The following is a 22,629-nucleotide window of genomic DNA, read 5'->3' as shown; positions in this document are numbered from 1 at the left end:
GACGTCTAAGGTATAATATTATTTTTGTATTTTTTTATTTATTTTGTTTTCTCTTGCATTCCGTTTTACATAGTATTTTGCGTGGTTACATTTTACACCGTCGGGACGTATTGATTGCAAGAAAAAATGGCGCCTAAAGTATAACGTAATGTTTGTACTTTCCGATTTATTTATTTTTTCTTTTGCATTTCTTCTTAAACAGCACTTTGCGTAATCACTTTTAACGTCGTCGGGACGTATTGAAGGCATGAGAAGATTGTGCCTAAAATATTTGTATTTTCTAATATTTTTTTCTTTCGTATTTCGTTTTACACAACACTCGACGTAATTACATTTTACATCGGAACGTATTGGATGCTTAAAAAAAATGATGTCTATAAAAAAATATAGATATAATTTTTATCTCTTAATTATCTTTTTTTTTTTTTTTTCTTATTACGTTTTAGAAAAACGAGAAGAGAATATATCGTACAAATCTATGTAGATTTCAATATTTTCTCGTCGCTAGCGTTGAAAATGTTGGGTAATTGATTTATTTCTTTCTTTGGGGGGTAAAAATAAAAAAGGAAAAAACAAAAAAATAATAATAAAAAAAAAATAAAAAAAAAAGAACTTTTCCTCGTTAACGATCTTCTTTGAACGTTTTTCTAGGAAACAAGAGAGAAAGAAAAAAGATGAAATAGAATTCCTTTCGTAATTATTCGGTAGACGGTTCGAGCGCTTGGCACGGTATCAGAAACAGAGAGAGAGAAAGAGAGAAAGAAAAAGATAGATAGATAGAGAGATAGAGAGAGAGAGAGAGAGAGAGAGAGAGAGAGAGAGAGAGAGAGAGAGAAGCGTTCTCCAGCTGCACCAGATTTCTCTCCGATAATCGGTTATTCGAAAGATCAACATCTGTCATTTGGTATTTGCCGCTTCATCGCGACGTTTCTCAGGTACTACTTTAGATTACATAAGAATATTTTCATATTTGAAAAGAAAAAGTATTGCTAGAGGATGTAAGATAAATATTTTCTAAGCTATTTCGAGATTTGTCTAATTATTTGATTGGATAAACTAAATCAGTTTCATTCCAGATAAGTTTTAAGGATTATAAACATTTGTAAAAAATAATATTGTACTTAGAATTAAAATAGGTGAAAATTAGATATTGCTTTCTCTGACATATATACAGTCCCCATTAGTTATTAGATTTTTCGTACGTTGAAGAGCAGGTGTATGGTTCGAGGAAAAGCATATTGCGGTTGCCAGGAAAGGAGGAGGGTCGTAGAATTGGCGCCCACTGACCCGTTGGAGGGTCAGCAATTTACTCAGGGCCGTATAATATTTTGGTATCGCATGTACCCATAAAAGAACATAATATATTTATATAATGGCTCGAAAGATAGATCGAAAGACCGAGATTGTTTATTTATAAATTTTCCTGCATTTCAATACGTGATACCGGAAACGATAATGTCAAGATAAAAAGAGAGTATGAATTTTTTAAGGAAACGATATTGATCCGCAGGTACGATTTTATTTTACCTCTTGTTATGTGTATATATATATATACACACCTACACAGATATATGTATGTATGTATGTATGTATGTATGTATGTATATATATATATTTATGTATGCTTGACAGCTTAATATCTGTAACAGAAACGTGTAAAATCTATCTAGAGAGGCTGTACTTTATCGGAGCAATAACGGATTGCGAGATATACATATATGTATATATGTATGAAACGTGTTTGTCTACGATAATACTTCTGGGATTTCCACGGTGCGAGCAACGATGTAATTTAAAATCTTCCTGGAGTCTTTTAAAGATATTCCTTCAGTCGCAATAAACACAGAGTGTAGGTATCGTATAATATTACAGTACGCTTGAGGTCTCGACGTAAAGCGTTTTTCACGCGTCTCATTTAAACTATTTTTAAAGAGGCCATACTAGCGTCTTAAATATATACGTTTTTGTGTTCATCCAGACGTTTTGTTTCAATATTTCTTTCTTTCTTTCTTTTTTTTTTTTTCATTTCGTTCAAAACGATTTTATTAATCACGAATGCGAAAGTAAACGCGAAGAAATCCATTTTGGATTTTAATTTTTTCACGAGTTGTTAAATATTAACGAAAAATAGTTAACGCGGCGAAAGGAAAAATTTGCATAACCGCATTAAATGCGCGTGGCGCATCTACAAGTAGGCGGCGCCCTTAAGGACCTTCTTTTATAGGTTAAAAGGGCAAGACTATAGGGGTCGAGCAAATCGAGAGCAAGACAAATCTGGTGTAACATTTTAGTAGTGCTATATATATATGTATACGTGTATACATATAATACATACATATGTACAGGGTTATTTGGGAAGTTGCTAACTAACAAGAAGATGATATTTATATATCTCTAATAATTTCATCGTTTCATTTTTAATAGCAAATTTTTATTATGATTTTCTCGAACATACTTGTTCTGTGCTACTGTTCCGTACGACGAAACGTCAGACATAAAGAGCTGAGAAATACAAAAGAATATCCGAATTCATATATATATATATATTTTTTTGTACATGTACATATACATATATACATGTGTACATGCATATATATCGTGTATGTATATGCATGTGATCTATTTCTTTTTTCATATGCGTCATGCATGCTGGATGCTTTCGCCAAACGGCAAAGACTCGTCTCGCTATGTTACTAACACTTTTGTCCATATAAATTCGTGTACGTTTCTGTATATATGTAGAGTCGTGTCTGCAGGGGTGCGGAAAGAGCTCGGAGGAGACGGCAAGGGGTTGCTGTCTCCTCCTGCGCACTCACACGATAACCCTGCGTGAACGAGCCTCTGCACGTACACAACCTTGTCCTTCGCATAGGCGCGGCTCTTTTAAATACTTTTTTACCCTGTTCCCTTTAATATTTAATTTTAATGATATTTATCCTTGCGGCTAAATCGACTTGAGAATATAGTACAATTATATAGAGAAAATCTAGATGATTTATTTTTCTTATCTTCCTTTTGTCTAATATATAGTTTCTCATTGGGGATAAGAAGTAACAAATTTTGCTTCTTTTCCACGAGGATGTATCTAAAGGATTGCAAATAGTTGAAAACTGTAAAGAGGACAAGGATAGAGTCGATCAATAATTGGAATCTGAATCTAAACGATTAGATGTTAGGATATAAGAAATAAATGAATGAGCCTAGAGAATAATTGAGAAGATAATATGGAAGGTGTTTAGCAGGAACGATAGCTGAAAGGTATCCTTAGGGTGGTGCAAGACCGGCGCCTATGGCCCTTCAGGCGGTGTGTGCGTGCGCCTTCTATGCGGGTAGAGGGAGAGATTGGTGAGCGCCCCAATGACGTCAGGGCCGATCGTCAGGCGCAAACGGGGTTGGCACCGTACTACTACGTCAGAATGACGAGCCGATAAACCATCCCATCGCGATTCTCTGCGGCGGGCGGGCCAACGGTCTTGGGGGTAAACATCTTTGTTAATTTAATGTATTTTTAACGTCAAGATGCATTCTCGAAGAACGAAGAAATTCATCGAGGGTAGAAATCGGTATACTTGGAAATTTGTCTTCTTCCAGGTGACCGTCGGTTCGCGGAGGATGGCGAGCTCCGGGTCGGCGGCTGTCGACGGGGTCGGCGAGAACAATGCCACGTCCGGAGTCGATCCCGGTGTCCCCAGAAATCCACTGGTCTGTGGTGTCTGTCATGATTACTACAACGAGCCTTGCCTGCTCTCCTGCTTTCATACTTTCTGCGCCCGCTGTATACGTGGCCCTCACCTCGACGGAAAAGTCACCTGTCCCATCTGCGGGTAGTTAACAACGTCTGTTATTGCATGGCCCTACCCTTAGGATATTCGTGGGATCTACGCTCATCCCGAACAAGCAGTTTCTGCATGCTTCGTGCTGGCCTGCTGACTTTAAGATCGCTGTGTACGTTGCAAGTAAAGTAATCCAAAGTACTCCCTAATATTTATTATATTTTGCTCACTTACAAATGCACCGAGCTTTCTCTCTTGACCTTTCATAGCAATAACATCTTAATGGTTTATACTTTGAAGATTTTTCTATTTAGGTATATATAGCATCTATAGTATATAAGTGTCATTTTTTTTTTTTTATTAATCCATGTTAAATGTTGCTTTTGCACGTTAGAAATGTTTTATGGAATAATCTTGAAATTTTACGACGAACGTTCAAATACTTGTTTCGCAGTATCTGTTTAGGTATTACTGATACCTGATCGTAGCACGCCTGTGAGATGTTTACCTACATTCACATATTGTGTAGAGCAGAGTAAATACAGTGTTGATCGATACTCAATCAATATGTTTGGTGCTGCATCTCTATCAAACTAGAGAGAAGTGTGTGGAATTCATTGTCTACCGCTCTTATTGTCTTCTACCTAATTGCATGTACCCATTCATGATGTCACAGGGGCATTCTTTATTGTCTGCATATCTGTGATACATTTCACGATGTAGATGCGCTTTCATTATTTTCTAGTACAATTCTTTGATCAGCTTTTAATTCTTATTCGGATGGAGTTCATCCATGATATTAAAGTTTTTGTTCGGTTGAATTTGAAAGTTTCCATTAAGGAGATTGAAGTTAATCATGCATGTTTCATTATGAATTTATAAAGTTGTTGTTTTGACATTTTTAAAAAATTACATATTTCAAATAATATTCTTCCAGTTTGCACAAATTCCATCTATTGATTGTTCTCTTCTATTCTATCTCATTATTATTATAAAATATTAATATTTTTATATTTACAGGCAACAAACGCAACTTAAAGAGGGTGCACAGTTACCACCACCGGATCAGTTGATACGTCAACTAGTAGAACTAGCCAATTCTGAAAATCCACCATGTGCCAATTGCGATAAGCGAGACAAATCTACTATGTTCTTCTGCACAACATGTGGTATTTTCTTCTAAAACATTTAATTATTATTTAACGTTATTTGCTACAAGCAAAAACATATTATAGCTCTTGTGTCACTCAATATAGATTTATCAATTTATAGGGCAAGCTCTATGTACCCATTGCAGAGAACATACACACCGCGCAAAAATGTTCTCCTCTCATGAGGTAGTGCATATGAGCAAATGTGCGAAAGATACTCAACGTCGTTGTCCCTCTCATGGGGAGCAATACATCATGTATTGTCAAAGCGCCAAATGCATGCTTTGTGCAACTTGTTTTCGTGATACACCAGTAGACGCTCGATTACATTGCGTGGACATCGAAAGCGCTTGGCAACAGGCTTCAAAAAAAATGGAAAGAGCAGCAAATTCAATTTGCGAATTGCAGGCAGGCGTAAGAGACGGAGTTTTGGCATTAAAATCACAGTTGGATGAGTTACGGCATAGCCTGGAATCGGAGAAACGCGCATTAAATTCATTTTGTCAAGGAATGCAAGAAGCGATTACTAAAACTCACGCTTCCGTTCTAACGGAACTTCAACGTCAATTTGAAACTAAGGAAAGAATGGTTCGGACTCGATTGCTATCCTTGGGTAGTGCACTTCCAATATTACAGATGCATTTAATGCTGTGTACGGCTTTTACAAGTGGTGCGACGAAATATCAATTTCTTGAACTCGCACATCCTATGCTCGAAAGATTGAGTCGCGTAGCTCAACTTGGACATCCTACGAGACCTCCTCTACTTGCTGCCCATTTGAAAACAAACTATAGAAGCGACTTTGCTCGTACGTTACAGCCTTTCGTTGGTCAGGTACAAACACCGAAAGAATCGTTGTACGATCAGACTCATACGATGGGCCAACAGGAACCACAGGTCATACAGGTACTTATAAACACTTCATTTTGCATCGATACCTATTTTTAATTTTACATTACAAGTTTGTTTTTCACTGCATTTCTCGCGCACAATTCTGTGTAAGTACTTTTGTTTACAGGATTTACTATGATGTTTGTTTTGAAAATGTCGTGGTAGCTTGTAGATATATTAGAAAGAAACTTTTTTGTAGCGCGTTGGCTACACCAGGCTCTCAATGTTTTGTTCGGTAATAGAGAACGGTAGTCGGATATCGTAGTCAGTGAACACAATTACTGTAACTCTATTGTGGTAAATCATAGTAAGCTTTATCATTATATCAGGAATACATTTTTCTAACAGAGCAGCAAGTCTGCTCAGAGAATCCAGCCGAAGAACGGAAGTGACAGTGGGCCATTTTCCAACCATTGTCGCACCTTCGATACCCAATTGAAAGAGCTAAGTCAACAACTGATGACGGTGAAAGAACGTTTAGGAGAACTTCATCGAGACGTCGCACTACTTAGAAGAGCGAATACGCCGCCTGTGGGTACGCGTTACGAACACGTGGCGAGAGATTGTCGCGTGTTGGAGCAGCAGTTGGAACATCATCAGTTAGAATTAGAACGATTGAGAAACGTGTTTGACGCTTTGTGGGAAGAACAATTGTGTAGGATTCATATAGAGAAAGAAATTTTTCATTCTCAGGTGTATATTTAAAAAAAAATTCTTACTTCAAGTTCTACTTTGAAAATTCTTTTCCTTCTGGATTCTATAAACAACAGATTTCTTTTCTAGATGGACGATATTCTAACTTTAAGGAGCGAAGTGAAACAATTACAAAGTCTTACTCAGCAATTGGAACCGTTTGTGAAATCGTTTTCTACAGGAGTTACCGCAGGCGAAGTGAGCATGGCAGCTTCGGATGCTTCCAGTAATCAACATCTGCAAGCTTTATTAGATCACTTGGCTCGCTTACAGATGCAGGAACCACCTCAGTCGCAAACTCAAGCACCGACTAAGGATCATCGTCATCCACGAGGTACTATGATCATAAGTGCTGACAAAGCTCTTTGCACGAAGGGTATAAAAGTAGCTCTAATCGACGATTCGACTCTTTTTAAACGACGATATCGATCTTGATTCTCTAGAAACGAAAGAAATACCGACACGTTGTCGGACACCGTCGGGTGTCGGTGCCGTATTAGACTCGAGCGGCAACATAGTCGTATATGGTACCGCTAAATCTTCCGATCCGAAAAGAGGAGTTCTGAGGGAGCTCATTGAAAAAGCTAGAACGAAAGAGGATCGTAAAAAATCACCCGGAAGAGATGACGGTAGTCGAGATCGTAGTCAAAGCCGACGTTCAAGAAAATCACCGGATGGTACGAAACCTAAAACACCACCAGGACATTCGTCGAGTAGCAAGGTTCGATCGTTGTATCGTTCCTTTAAAGGTGCAACCAGTGACACGTCGGCTGAGGCACTCGACCAACCAGAAAGATGTACGGACGGTCAACAGCAGCAGCAGCAACAACAACAACAGCAACAACAACAAGCACAGTCACACCAATCAGGTAAACACATGATACCTCAGGTTAGGAAGATTTAACGATTTCATATAGAATTTCAAAGCTTTCTATCGTCGCCGTTAAAAGGTGGAGATGAGGGGGAATATCAACGAATTTCCGAAGCTTCCAGCATGGGCGAGGCTAAAAAACGAGTCCAAGCGCAAGTACATCCTGTACCACCTGACGACCAACAACAGCTATCCAGTGGGAAAGGTACAAAGGTGTATCCGGCCAGTGACTCCGAGGATGTCTTCTACGCGGACGAAAAGGCCCCTAACGATGTTCGAAGACGCAGACGTGCCAGCTGTGACAGCCTAAGTACAACCGGTTCTGGTAGCAGAAGATCGAGCATCGTTGACGGGACGGTAGGTCAAACCTCGCAGGATGCCAGGAAAACATTCGTTATTTTGATCGGATCAACACCTACGTCGTCATCTCTGGTGCAGAAGCAGCGTTCCTGGGAGACCTTTCCTCGGCCAAAGAGCAAAAGAAGCGGACCTGGTGAAGCTGCGTCCTCCTCCCTGGGACAACTTAAAAGAGCCGATAGCTTCGAGGGTCACGAGGAAGCTGTACGAACGTTGGTTGCAGCGGTACAGGAAACCAGATCGCATCTGCGTCAACATCTTCTTCATCATCATCGTCATCATCGTAAGAGCAAGACGAATTAAGGATTACAGGGAGTCGAACTATCGAACACACGTCCTTATGAAGAAGATAAATGATCAAACCCTATTCTCGAATCTTTCCTTTCCTTTCCTTTCCTTTCCTTTTCTTTTCTTCTCTCTTTTTTTTTTTCTTTTTTTTTCCGAATTGTCTTTTTCCAATCGATTAATTTTTTTCCTATCTACATCAATTTATTTCTAATTGATTTCTAAATCCTCGAGAAAAAAATTCCAATGACGATTCTCGAATCAATTCAAAGTGTACTGAGGAAGAATATAATGAAAGCCTAGAGAAACATTTAGAACGATATTGTCCGAGAGACTGTAACTTTTTTGGTGATTATATACTTGTTGTTAGTCGCGAGACGTATTGTTGAGAAGAGAGAGAAAGAAAAACAGAAAAAAAAAACAAACAAACAAACAAAGAAAAACGTTTCGTAAGTTTTTTCGAAGATTTTGAACACGTCTCGATAAATATATATGTATATATATATATCCATACACGTTACACGTGTAAGACACACACATGTAAACACACACACACACACACACACATGCGCACACACACAGATACAGGTGTATGTCAAAGACGGAATACACGAAGACACGTACTGACATACAAAGTAGAAAATGTTTTAATCCTGTCGAATTTGCGTAAACGTAAGGCGTAAAGTCGATCGAGAGAATTTTTGTTTTGCTCGAAACGTCACTGGGAGACATTTATCAAAGGAATTCGTTTTATCAACAAATTGATATATTCTGTTGTTCGTTAAACATCTTTCATCACTTCGGAAAAAATAATAACATTATAAAGTTTATTCGTAAGGGAAGACGTGTTCCAAAATATTTGAATTCCAAATCGATAACTCCAAGATATATCTGCAAGACGATTATGACTCTTGTTATCGTTGGGTCATGATTAAAGATAACTCTTCTATAACTTAAAGTAATAATAATATTAGGAAAAGAGAGAAAAAAAGAGTTTAGAGTAACGAAAAAATATATATATATATATATATAAACCGGTGATTATGAAAGTGGCTTGATAAATTATATATTTTATTTTGATCAATATGATATTTGATTTTGGATAATTTAAATATGATTTTATTATAACGACGAAGAAAAAAAATATGTGTATATATTCTCGAGAAAAATAATTTGTTTATGCGATTTGAAAGTTGAAATAATAATAACAAGTGACAAGAATACTTTGTCATTTTAATGTATTAAATAACTTTGACCAGTTTTATAATCACCGGATTGTATGTAAAACGTGCATCGTTCTCTCTTCTATTATCATTAATTCTTGATCTCCCAGTAACGGTTGTTGCATTTAGAGCGTTGATTAGTATTATAGTAGAGGATACGTTTACGGAAAAAAAAACTGTGCGCGCCATCGAGCTTGAAGAGTTGAAATTTTCCTATCCCTCCAATTCTAAGAAAATTTGATTTGATCGAGAGAAAGAGAGACGACGATAAAAAAGGAGCTGAAGGATCGGTACCATCGCACATTGATATTTTATCGATATTAATAATATTGTTAAACTTTTAGAAAAGATGTCATATAAAATTTGATAGCAGTAAGGATTGATAAAACGTTTAATAATGGTGCATGTCGATTATCAGTTTAATACAGATTAATATGAAAAGTGTGCGTCGCACAGTTCGGTTGGTCGGGTAAAACAAGTTAGTTAGTAAACAACACTGCCAGCCACAAGTACATTACGAATTTAATTGAGGGTACTCAACACACGAAAGAATAGCCTAATCCGATAAGCGTAATCGTAATCGATAATCGTTGATTATTATACCGGAATTCATGTTCATTGTATCCTCTTGATCAGTAAGTCGCGCGATATGAGGATTCTTAACGATGATATATTTATTCGTCGTCATATAAAAATAATACTCACGCATACTTACAAGAAATATATATATATATATACGTACATGCATTAAAGATCGTAAAATTCGATCACAATAAATCATGGAAATCGTCGCCCGGAAGTATTATTATGATAACTTAATGATTCATCGAGAGTATCAAGTTATGGTCTTCGTGAAGGGCTTTAAGGACGTCTTAATTATAGCAGATGTACACGATAAGTATGTATGACAAAAAATGCCGAAATGCTGATAAAGTAAAATATACAGATTAAGGAATACGTTGTTTGTGCATTGATCCGAATTAAATATTTTAAATGTTTGTTATATCTTTCCTTCGCTCGAGGTACGTATATCATTTATTTATTTAATACGTGTATCTTTTATATATATATATATATATATATATATATATATATATATTTGGAACTATTTTTATACTCAAATCTCACAATGATATTTTGTATTTATTATATAGATTGTTTACAGGTTACACAATTTGAAGCGTGTGTGATTACAGCGACAGCTATGGACAAAATATGAACTACAAATGCAACAGGAAAACATTGTTCTCACTATTTACTCATTGTATTGCCAGTGTACAAGCTTATGTGTAGGTTATATCTCTGTCACGTTTAACCTAACAATTGAGTTAGCATTCGACAGAAATTTTTGTATATTCGTAGTATAAAGTCGTTGAACTGTATCAGTTATCTACGAAAGTCACGACGTTTCTATTAGCAGTTTTGTCTTCTTCAATGTATATTTTGAAGTTGTGCGTATATCTTGCTTAAAAATCACTTAATTTATAAAATTTGATACCAAATCTCGCTCGTTTGTTTCGAATAAATCGTAAATAATGCAAATGATTTTTGTTAACGTAAACGGACATGATTTTTTTTTTTTAAAGAAAATAAAGCTTTTTCGAAAATTCGAAAAAGCCGTATTTTCGTTTAAATCTTCATCTTAGAAACAAAAGCTTATTTATTAAAATCGTTCAAGAGTTATGCCTATAACGTAAAGAATTATAAGATTAGGAGTGAAGAACAGCCTTAAAATACAAATCTTTTTTATACTAATGTTTATGTTTTTGTAAAACTAATTTGTACAAATTGTTTTATTATTTTTTAACATTATACTGCATTTTACATTTATTTACATACTAATATAAAAAAGAAACAGTGTAGTGCAATATTTTACACAGTTCTTTGTCAGGTAACAACATTAACAATATCTAGATTTACTTTATTTTTGAGATACAATATCTTTATTGGTGATAACATTTGTAGTTTTTGTACTTAATGTAGTATTAACATTTTTTTCTTCAGTACTTTTAACTATTTCATTATTTTCAGTATTTTCTTTATTTACTTCTTTATAAAGTATTTCTGACATATTAATACCACTGTTGTACGGGTCAGAAAAATTTAATATAGATAGAATACCCCATTTTTTTGACTTCAAATGTTCAGTATTTTGAAGATTGGTAATTGCTATCAACATTGATGTTTTTATGCGTTGGACTTCGTCAAAACTAACATTTTTACTAACATTTAATCCTTCTTCAAATGGATTACGTATATATAGTGCTGAATCATGCTTCGATTCAACTGCAACACCTGTTTGCAGACAAATTTGCTTTGCTTTAAAATTAAAATCACTATAAAATCGAAAAAGATCTATTAAAAGACTTCCTAAATCTGCATTATTAGTCGTATATGATATTGAATCATCTGATGAATAATGCATATATACTTTCTTTAGATCTTGTTGATATTCACTTGTTATTTCTGTAAAAAATAAATAACGGAAGTAAAATTAATAATTTTTTTTTATATTACTAATATTCAGTGAAGTATAATGCCAAACTGTTTTCTATTAATATTTACCTGAATAAGTCGTCATTTTATTTATGACAGGTAATATATTTATTTGTTGTAAATAAAATATTACTAATAGAGTCAATGAAAAGTTTGTAATCGTTTTTCCTGGGTAGATATTCGTCAATTTATTATCTTTTGCCCATTTTCGAATTGTAAATACGAGTGGTTTTACTCTACTATCTAATTCACCATATAAAAATAGTAGCTCCGACATATATGTGGCAATGCTATAGAAAAAGAGTTTAAAATATCGTTTCTCAAAGGAAGTAATATATTTGAAACTTACACATTACTCATACTCAAGTCACACTCTGTATATGTAAACAAGTTATGGAATTTGATTATGGGAACTCGAGCATTAAAAATTTTTCTTACGTTACATATACCAGGTATAATGTATTTCATTGTATCTGCTATTACTCCCATAAATACAAGCACTTGTTCCTTTTCATTCATTATAGTTGATTTCCCATGAAATACCAATCTGCTTGATAAATTTTCCTATAACAAAATAATTCATTTCTAATATTTGCTGGCAAAGAACTTATTATTATTGTAAACTTACCACTTTAAGACCATCTACAAAAAAAATCAAATCAAGGTCGGACAGTCTTTTTCCAAAACCATTTATAAAAGAACCAAAGGGATGTATAATTATATTTGGGAATAAACTGGCAAAAGAATGTTCTAATTGAACAATAGTTAGAAATTTTAATCTTATTTCTAATTCATCTAATTTGTATTCATTATATAAAGTTACCATTTGATCTGATATCTATAAAAAATAATGTACATTAGAATAGATGTCAGAGAATGTTATACATCATAGATTAAAAATGTAAAAGATTTTACCGAAGACGAAGTTCCAATTAAATCTCTAATAATATTTTCTTTTACTAGTAGAGGTTTAGATATTATATACTTAGATGCAGAAAATTTACTATGTAATTTCATTTTGTCGTTTGATACTTTACGAAACCATAGCACATTTGTTTTACTAGGAATATAATTATCTATGAATGTTGCATTCTCACAGATATTCCGAACAGCTTGTAAGTTTTTAAATTCAAGTAGAACGAATTGCTGAAATCATTTTTCATTATGAATCATAAAAATTTAATACATTTCTTTAACATGATTATTATAACTTAAAATTTTAAAAAATGCGATATGCAATAATATCAAACAAAATAAAAATATATATTAAGAGATTAATTGGATATTTTTAACCTACATGTTGTTTTGGTAATGTATAACAATATACGTTTTCCACTGGGCCAAATTGAGAACAATAAATTATAAGATCTTTGTACGATTTCATTGATTCAATTTGAACTAATATACTTTTTAGTGCTTGGGATTTTCTTTTTGTTATGTATTCTTGCAAATGAGACACTTCTGTGATTATTTTTTTTAATGAACCATCTATAAAAAAAAATTATGTTAAACATTGTTAAAATAAATAAAGTTGATGATATATCACTCAATATAAATAGATAAGAAAGAAAATTTGAAGAATCATATGGAAAATAATTGATGAGTTTTGATAAATAACCGTATCACTTGTTATTTGAACTGTAAAACAAATTATAGGTTATATTCTTTTGCTTACTCCTCTGCGTAGAAATATATTTTAATGGAAATTGTTTATTTTTTATTGATTGTCCTTTTAAAAAATGTAATTTGTTCATATTAACGTGAAACTTATAATAAGTATTATAAATTAGGGGTGTTACATTCATATTAACACGATACAATGCCATTTCAAATTGCAAATTTTCACGTGTTATAATCTCTTTACAGATATAATTTTGTGTAACCAGCATTACATTTCACTTTATTTTATTACGTATATACATTCTGGGACGATATTTTTGACTATTTTAATTTCCACTATAATTATTTAATTAAATGAACGATAAACATTTATATTAGAACATCTCTTAATTATAAAAGAAATAAACTTTGAGAACAAGCATTTTCTAGGTTAAAAATGATCGACATGTAAATTGCATGTGAGTGCAATCAATTTGCTTTCTAACAGATGGCGCCATCAGTCAATATTTTTTACAGTCGATAGACACTACGCGTAAAAGAAAGAAAAAGAAAGAAAGAGAAAAGGAAAAGAAAAAAAGAAAATGACAAAGCTCGCGCAGCTTCTCGCGTTTAAAACAAAACAAAAAAAAAAAGGAAAAAAAAAGAGAAGAACTTGAAACTTCGCACGTAAGATTAAAAAAAAAAGAAATATTCTTTCCTCGAAAAGAAAGGAGTCAATTCTAGCGATTCTTTAAGAATCAATCACTTTTAATTTAATTCTAATCCGTCACGTGTTCGTCATTACACTTTTTACGATTAATAATAAGTTTATTAATTGTCGAAGAAAGTGACATTAGCGAAATAACTTTCGATTGAAATCAAATAGATTCGAAATTAGAAAGTAGAAAGGAAAGGAAAGGAAAGGGTCTCGAATATCGAGAGGAGAATCTTCAAAGATAAAAGAGGGTCCGGATTTCAAAGGCTACACATAGAGTTGCCAATTCGAGCGATGACGTAAACGTGGACTCTACTCGTCTCGTTCTTCTTTACACTGCTCATGGTAGAACGTGCTTTCCTTTGCTTTCGTGTTTTATTTGTTTCTCTGGCTCTTTCGCTCACGGCTTGGACGTCGAAACGGGCGTTAGAGAAAAAGGTAGGCGTCTCTCGCTTCAACGTTCGAATGGCCGCGCGCTACGCTTTTCTCTCTCTCTCTCTCTCTCTCTCTCTCTCTCTCTCTCTCTCTCTCTCTTTCTCGCTTTTACTCAAGTACGCGTAAGTATACATACATACGTGCCTTAGTGTTTATCTCCCAACGGCCAGTCGCATTCACCGTCTCTCTCCCTCCCACTTACGAACGTTTACGAAGAAGCACGAAACAGTAGAAGATCTCACTCGAGTTAGTTCAGTATCGAAGCTCGCGTCGATCGCAACGGACTAACGTTTCGTTCTCCGCGACTTCTCTCTTTCATTCTCTTCTCTTTTACCAACGTTGAAACATCGTTGTTTTAAAAATCGTTGCCGACACGAGACACGGTATTTTGTGCAATGTGCCGATAGAAAACGCGACGACGATAGTCCAGAGAAATAATAGGAGAGAGATAGAGAGAAATAGAGAGAGAGAGAGAGAGAGAGAGAGAGAGAAAGAGAGAGAGAGAGAAAGGAACAATAGTTAAGGAAAAAGAAAGAAAACTAAATAACGCGATTATAAACAACGAAGGACGCTTCAGTTCCGACACAAAAGCTTCTGATGAAAACTAAAGAAAATAGAAGACCGATTCTAACCTAATATTCGTTTCTGTATCTTCCTCTTTATATATACGTATATATATATATATATATACATATCTATCTTGTTGAAAACAGAAATTAATAAATATCATATTTGATTTGTCTCTCTCAATTTTCTTAAAAAAGAAAGAAAGAAAAAAAAAAAGAAAATCGCGTAAATTCGAAAATCGACATGAAGGACATCTGATTCGAAAACGAACATTGAAGGACATATATTTATCACGAGATTTTTCATTTGATTTCGAAGAGAAAATTACAAAAAAAGAAAGAGAGAGAGAGAGAGAGAGCAAAATGCTCGACTATCGTAAATAATATATCGTTTGAAGAACCCGTAACGATGGGCGATTTCCAAAATTGGCGACACTCGATGACGTGACGAAGCAATCCAAAAGCGGAAGTCGTCGAACCGGTGTCTTCGTATCGGCAATCGAAGAGAGAGGAGTAAGAAAAGGAAGAGGAGAAGAAAAAGAAGTAGAAGAAGCGAGAAGAAGGGAAAGAAAAGAAGAAAACAGGATCATTGGGATGTCGACGTACGCGAGGTGGACCTTAAGGTCGTCGAGGACGAGAAACGAAAGTTCGATAGGTCGACACCGACCAATTTCGAAAGTCCTTCATTTTTCGCGCGTTTTGCGTCATTGACGATCAATCCGATCGTTCGTTCGTTCGATCGACCGGAGACTTAGACGAATTTTTTTTTTTTTCTTTTTATTTCTCTTTCTCTTTCTCCCTGTCTCTGTCTCTCTCTCTTTCTTTCTTTCTTTCTTTTTTCTTTTTTTTTTTATTATTTTTTCTCCCTCAGTCTGTTTCTTTTTTATTTTATTCTTTCTTTTTCCTCGTTCTTTTTTTTTTGTTTTCGCGGTCTTTTTGACGCGTCGTCTCGCGAGTGAACTCGATCGTTCTCGAGTGAATCTTTTTCCTCCTTTTCTCATCGTTCAACATCCTGCCGGAGACATCCTGGAATCCTCATCGATATATCTCTTCTACTACGAAGTTTTGGTGGTAACGGAGCAGCAGGTAAGAAAAAAATCATCTTTTTCGTTATATTTTTTCGTTAAATATCAATTCTTTTTTTTATCTCATTATATTATATTTAATATATAATATATAATGTAATATGTGTGTATGTGTATATATACATACATACATACATACATACATACATACATACATACATACATACATACATACATACATACATACATACATACATACATACATACATACATACATACATACATACATACATACATACATACATACATACATACATATATATATATATATATATATATATATATATATATATATACATGTGATTATTATAATTGAAAAAAGAGAAAAAAAATTACGAGTTTTACTCGTCCAAAGTCATAAATTTATATCCTACTACTGTAACAAATATATGATACGAACAATTAAATGCTATTCGATTGGTTCATTATTACCGTATAATAAAAATTTATCGTGGAAACAATTCTTTTATTCGTCAAAGATTTTATTTCTTGTACAGGCACGTATCAATTGTAGATACGTGTAAGTATTTAAATTTACATATGCACATTTATGTATGTGTATATATATATATATATATATATATATATATCGAGATCACATACGCTGATTTAACCGCGAAGAGATCAAGATGGCGCCATGTCGCGCGCGCGAAGAAATTCTACGGGGATTACGTTCTCGCGAGACTTTCAAGGGCGTAGGCGATTTCTATAAATATATATAATTTGTGTGTGCGTGTGTACGTATATATATATATATATATATATATATATAAATCAAATAAAAAAATGAAAGAAAAATAGAAGAAAGTAAATAAGTTCAATTTTCTTTTTCTTTTTCTTTTTCTTTTTCTTTTTCTTTTTTTTATTCCTCTTTTAAAAATTCATTATTTTCTGAAAAAAGTCAGGAAGATCGAAAATTATCGAAATTTCTATAGTTAAACGGGAAATTGCGTCGCATCGGGGATAAATTTTCTCCCGTTTAATCATAACCAGTGGCGTAGGAAGCACGCGACGATTATAGTATCTAATAGTCGCTTTAATAACGATGGATTATTCAATGGGAAACGAGCTCAAGGCTTCTCATCATCGTCACCATCATCATCATCATCGACTCGACATCATCATCGTCATTTATTGGTGGGCAAGCTTCGACCAAATATGCAAACGCCAAGGATCGACGAGCGACCTACGCTAGAGCTATAGTAATACATATTTACACGCACACACACACACACACACACACACACACACACATATACATGATATACAATACATATCTATCTCGTGCGTTAGACAAATCCGTGAAGGAGATCGCGTTCGTGAAAAGCGAAAGTAATATCGGAAGAAATAGTTATCCCGGATCGGGGTTACGTAAGTTTATAAAAAGTAAAGCCAACGAAATTACGTACCTACTTGACAAAGAAAACTTCCCTCCATGCGTTGAACTGTGTAAACATTGAAACGAAAACACGAGAATATTCTTCATGAATACTTTTCAAATTTATTGCTTGAATTTGGAGCAAGAAAAAAAAAAAGAAAACAGAAAAATATAAGTATACCAGTTGTTACGTTGAACTTGAGACCTAAATCGTAGAAGGCATTAAAGTCTCTACTGGTGATTTCAACGCCTGATAATTTCCTCCGATTATACTACGTATGTAAGTAAGTAAGAAAGTACATACTTAGTTACTTACTTAAGTATAGCTAGATATCCGAACACTGTAATAATCGAAAGAGGATTCGCAATCGAGATTCCAACACTGTTCTACTTCGCATGAAATATTAAGAAAAAAGGTAATTGTTTCACTTTCGGTTTACAAATCATTTCTTGTAATAATCGACCGATGTAAAATTCTAAAGTGCTGTAGTCGTCGAGACCTTGAATTTTTCGGTTCCCCTTCGGTTGGATATCAGGAGGGCCGATCAGCCAACCGCATGACATCTGTTTCCGTGAACGAACTTGCCCGTATGGTTAATTCATTTGATTGCTATTCTTTTTTTTTTTTTTATCTTTTTTCCTTCTCCTCGTCCTCCCCCTCCTCTTCGCCTGTACTTCGAAAGAACCGTTTAAATATGATTGCAAATCTTATTAAAGTTGAAAGAATAAAAAAGGATAAGAAAAATTTCTTCCAGATAAATCAAAGATTACAAACTATGTAGAAAAAAGACCTTGAAAGATATTTGGTCGATACGGCCCTGGCCGTGGTAACTCCGAGTCGTGGCACAGGCCTGAAATGGAAACATCCTAGCGGCACGAAAACGTAAAGGAAGGTGGAAAGGCAACGGAATATCGCGCTATGTCGATCCGACACCATTCTTCTAAATCACGTGAAATATATTACAAATACGTAGAAATATATTACCGGAAAAGAAAAGGAAACGAAGAGGAAACGATTTAACGCAACGTGGCCATTCGATCGCAAGTGCGTGCAAAATGGCGGCCGACGCTCGACTTCGATCACGGTGGTCCCTCGTTTACGGTCGAGGTCGTGTTCTATGTTTTTCTTATTCCTCGTGTTCTTCTTTTTCTTTGAAATTTTCTTCTTTTTCTTTTTATTCTTCCCCCCTCCCTTTTTTTTCTTATTCTTTCTTTTCTTTTTTCTTTTACTTTTTTACCTCTACTATCGCACTCTCGATTCTTTGCTCTAAAAAGTGAACGTTGCGTTAACCTCACGTTTATGAGATTTAACTTGTGTGTTCGCTTTCTCACGCGACGAACTACGACAGCGTGGAGAATTCTACTAACCCTTCTAAAAACGTGTTCGCATATACACGTACACATACTTAAGTAAAATGAATCTATAAATATGTGTGTGTGTGTATATATATATATGTATATATATGTATGTAGGTGCGTGTACGTGTAACTACCGGCATTATTGCTATCAGGAGCGACCTTAACCCTCGTGGAATCTCGTGCATTCTGTTTTCTTTGAATCTTTACAATCAAAAGTGTTCGGCGTTTCTTTCATTTCAAAGAGAACGATCGATATATTCCACTCGAAATGTGGCATTTTTTAACAGACGATAAATAATTAGTAAGAACGGTACGTTAATCGTGTATATATTCAAGCTTTTTTTTTTTTTTTTTTCTATGGTAATAATGATGTAATCGAATGGATTAAGGATGAAGTTAATTATTTTTTCTTTCTTTCTTTCTTTCTTTTTTTTTTTTTTTTTTAAATCTCTTAGTCATATTTGCGTGACAACATGCACGGACACAATGTTTTACGCGGACGATCATACTACTCTATTCATGAAGGTTCGACCCAGTTATTAATAAGACTTTCTCTTTTATTTTAGCCATGGACTGGCGGGGGATCGTGCTGACATATCTGTTGGTGAGTAATCCCAAACAATTCTTTTTTATTACTAATTTTATTATTTACTCCGTAAACGTCTTACGACATAAACGACGAATTTAATCTTCATGGGTTTAACCGAGTTATGCATTTTTAAAGGGCCCTTTTAAAATAAATCGATTTTATATTCAGATATTTTCTCGGTTAAACTATTCGTACGAATGATGAAATAAGAAATATACTTGGTCTTAAATTCGTTCGTGTAGTCATAAATATAGAAATCAAAATTATGTAATCCGTTCAATGGACATTCAATCAAATTTATTATATAATAGATATAAATTCATATATTATCGTGTGGAAATCTTTGTCTTATCCGAGCCGACCGACTCCACCGTAAATCTGCCACTGTTTACACAATGTTGTAATAAGTATTCTAACAACAACAAACATGGGTTCCGATTAGAAATTATCAATTGATCATTGTATTGTTGCGCGATAAAATTGCTAGAACTTAATAAATATATCTACGATGTTAATTTTTATTTTTGTTTGTTTGTTTTTTTTTTTATTTATTTATTTATTCTGTTTATACAACAGACAGTCAGATATCAGACAAACGCATGCTATCCCCCTCCACGTATGTATGTGTGTATGTATGTATGTATGTATATACACGTATATACATACATATGTACGTCCGTATATATGTATGCATGTACATGTGTACGTATGTATATATCTACTTGCATACACATAATAGACTTTCTCTCATATCGCGCTTCGTGCCAGAAACACGCGTGCTCGGTTAGTGTAGTATGTTGGTCAGGAATGTCGAAGATTATGTAATCCTTTGTTGGCACAATATCCCACAAATGTGTCTGTCTTGGAAGAAGTCTCGTTGTCTCAAAAATCCTTTACGCTTTTTGAATCACGAAAGTCGAATGCTTTCGAAATAAACAAGATACAGGCACAAAGTAAATAATCGTTTCGAATTTTTCACGTGACATATAAAATCTTAAAATTGATATTTAATTACTTTTGATTATTTATTTTTTTTCTTTCGTCAAATAATAGTTTGAAATTAATCTAATGATAAAATTTATATTAATTAATCTCGTCTGCTGTGAATAAAATTATTCAATTTATACATTAATTAAATCGAATATTAATTATTAGAATTAATTTTAATCGAACGTATATATATATATATATATATATATATAAATATCAATGTTAATATTATTTCTAGGGATTATGTAGAATTATATTAAAAGGTGACGTTAATAATACGAATTATATAGAAAAAAAATTTTGCAAATCTATAGATTATACAGATATAGATTACAATCCGAATAAATCAATATTTAATAATTTATCCGAAATTACTTACGTTTCTACAGATTATATACCATTGCAAAATTTTCTCAATACTAAATCAAAAAGTACAACGAATCTAGGACGAACATAAATGAGAATTATAGGTCGGTCTTTCAAATTCTGTAAAGTGGTGTTTCGGTTTTCTATTGTGCCACCACTAGTAGTCGTGGGATTGTTCTCTCTTGACAGCGACCAGCTGATTTAATGTCTTTAACTCATTCAACGGCCGGTAATCTTGGTTTTCTTACGTAATACCTTAATAATCGACAATTACGTTAAACTTGTCGTTTACACCGACTCGAACGAAAAGAGAATATTTTAAGTGTGTTCGTTTAACGATTTAAAAGCGAAAAAATCGATTTTCTCTCTCCATCTATCTATCTCTTTCTTATTAATATCAAATTTCGAAATCTAGATCCCTCGATCCTTTATCGATTCGATGTAAAGTTCGATCTTATGTGTGTGTGTGTGTGCGTGTAATCTACGTAAGAATATCAAGTAACAAGTAGGAACAATCGAGAAGGAAGGATCACCATTGATGCGATCGACGATTACGTTAATTCGATTAAGGGAAATCCATTTTTATTCTTGACACGCAGAAAGACTGACTGACTTTTAACTACGACACGTAAGTATTATAGAATCCACGAGGAACTTCTTACCGTTTCTCGATTTGACGTGCCACGCATATCTTCACCGTTTACTCTCATTTCCATCTTTAATTATTTCATTATCAGCATCTAACGGGTGTCAAGGTAATTACGATCTCGTCCTACAGTTGTATATCTCTTTTTCGTTTCTCTTTCTGAATAATAAATTAAATTTATTTATTCCAAAAAAAAAAAAGAAAGAAAAAAGAAGTAACGCGATTGAAAGAAAATCAATATTCTTGGAATTTCAATCATGAGATGAAAAAAAAAATTAAGAATACGTATCGTAGGATGTAATGGATTCGGATCGAATTCGTTTCGAATTCGTTTCGATTCATTTGGTGAGATATGAAATGTTAAGAGGGAAAGAGAGAGAGAGAGAGAGAGATAGAAAAGAGTCCATTTAAAGCGGTTCACCCCACGCTTTAAAGAGATAATGAGAGAGAAAAAGAGAAAGATAGAGAGAAAGAGAGAGAAAGAGAATCCGTTCGGAACAGCCACGCCTACTTTTACTCGGTGTTCTTTTAAATATCGGCACAGGATCTGAGAGAGCTATGTAGTTGATACACAGTACCAGTAGTACAGTTCGTTTTCACAGACGTTTCACTGCCGAACAGGATAAGAAAAAGATATTTACTTTCGTTACCGGAAACATCATTTTTTTAAGATGTACGACTCGTATAGATAAATAAATCGATATGAGAAGCATCGAGAAATATAAAGAGAAATATAATTACTCGATTTATTGAAATTAATTTGGCAAAAAGAAAAAAAAAAAGAAAAGAATTTAAAAAAAGAAGTTCGATATCATGATAGACGTTCAAACGCGAAAGTTTAATTTAAACATGAGTAAGTGCGTTCGAATTTTTGAGTGTTCTCCCGATTTCTTTCTTTTTTTTTTTAATTAGAATAAATAAATAAATATATATATATATATATATATATATATATAAGAAACAAATCAGTTTAAATCGTGAAAGTTTAAGCAAATTATGTAAGTGTATTCGGAATTGTAAAGAGCAATGGTTCAGATTAATTTGGAGATATATTTTTTACCAAATATATATATATATATATATATATATATATATATATATAAAAAGGGAACATTTTCAATCGTGAAAGTTCAAGCAGGTTACGTAAGAGCATTTGAATTT

General features: G+C 33.9%; 3 protein-coding genes across 9 annotated transcripts in view; 2 read left to right on the top strand and 1 right to left on the bottom strand.

Moving 5' to 3' along the window:
• The first annotated feature begins 1,210 nt into the window (after positions 1-1,210).
• On the top strand, positions 1,211-8,112 carry LOC122628548 (RING finger protein 207-like). Of its 7 annotated transcripts, XM_043810977.1 has the most exons (11): positions 1,217-1,510; positions 1,650-1,849; positions 3,240-3,479; positions 3,592-3,824; positions 4,794-4,942; positions 5,046-5,830; positions 6,164-6,508; positions 6,599-6,842; positions 6,952-7,377; positions 7,426-7,736; positions 7,818-8,112. In XM_043810977.1, the coding sequence occupies exons 4-11, from the start codon at positions 3,613-3,615 to the stop codon at positions 8,037-8,039; spliced, it is 2,694 nt and encodes an 897-aa protein (XP_043666912.1). In that variant the 5' UTR covers positions 1,217-1,510; positions 1,650-1,849; positions 3,240-3,479; positions 3,592-3,612; the 3' UTR covers positions 8,040-8,112. The 7 variants fall into 7 exon arrangements, with proteins under 7 accessions (XP_043666904.1, XP_043666894.1, XP_043666902.1 ...); XM_043810969.1 differs by having other exon boundaries at positions 1,211-1,510; positions 7,495-8,112; XM_043810959.1 differs by having other exon boundaries at positions 1,211-1,510; positions 7,426-8,112.
• Positions 8,113-11,040: 2,928 nt separating this feature from the next.
• On the bottom strand, positions 11,041-13,799 carry LOC122628991 (poly(A) RNA polymerase, mitochondrial). The gene is made up of 7 exons (XM_043811952.1): positions 13,416-13,799; positions 13,038-13,228; positions 12,656-12,886; positions 12,369-12,578; positions 12,090-12,304; positions 11,810-12,030; positions 11,041-11,710 (listed from the first exon to the last, which is right to left on the bottom strand). The coding sequence occupies exons 1-7, from the start codon at positions 13,627-13,629 to the stop codon at positions 11,166-11,168; spliced, it is 1,827 nt and encodes a 608-aa protein (XP_043667887.1). The 5' UTR covers positions 13,630-13,799; the 3' UTR covers positions 11,041-11,165.
• Positions 13,800-15,912: 2,113 nt separating this feature from the next.
• The window catches only part of LOC122635985, a 63,235-nt gene continuing 56,518 nt past the window's right edge, over positions 15,913-22,629 (top strand). The window contains exons 1-2 of the mRNA XM_043826754.1: positions 15,913-16,141; positions 19,444-19,481. Coding sequence (XP_043682689.1) covers positions 19,446-19,481 — 36 coding nt within the window. The 5' untranslated portion in view covers positions 15,913-16,141; positions 19,444-19,445. The remainder of the gene's footprint in view (positions 16,142-19,443; positions 19,482-22,629) is intronic.

Source organism: Vespula pensylvanica, chromosome 1 (genome assembly GCF_014466175.1).
Source record: "Vespula pensylvanica isolate Volc-1 chromosome 1, ASM1446617v1, whole genome shotgun sequence".
NCBI lineage: Eukaryota > Metazoa > Arthropoda > Insecta > Hymenoptera > Vespidae > Vespula > Vespula pensylvanica.
This window is presented reverse-complemented; position numbering and strand designations above follow the sequence as displayed.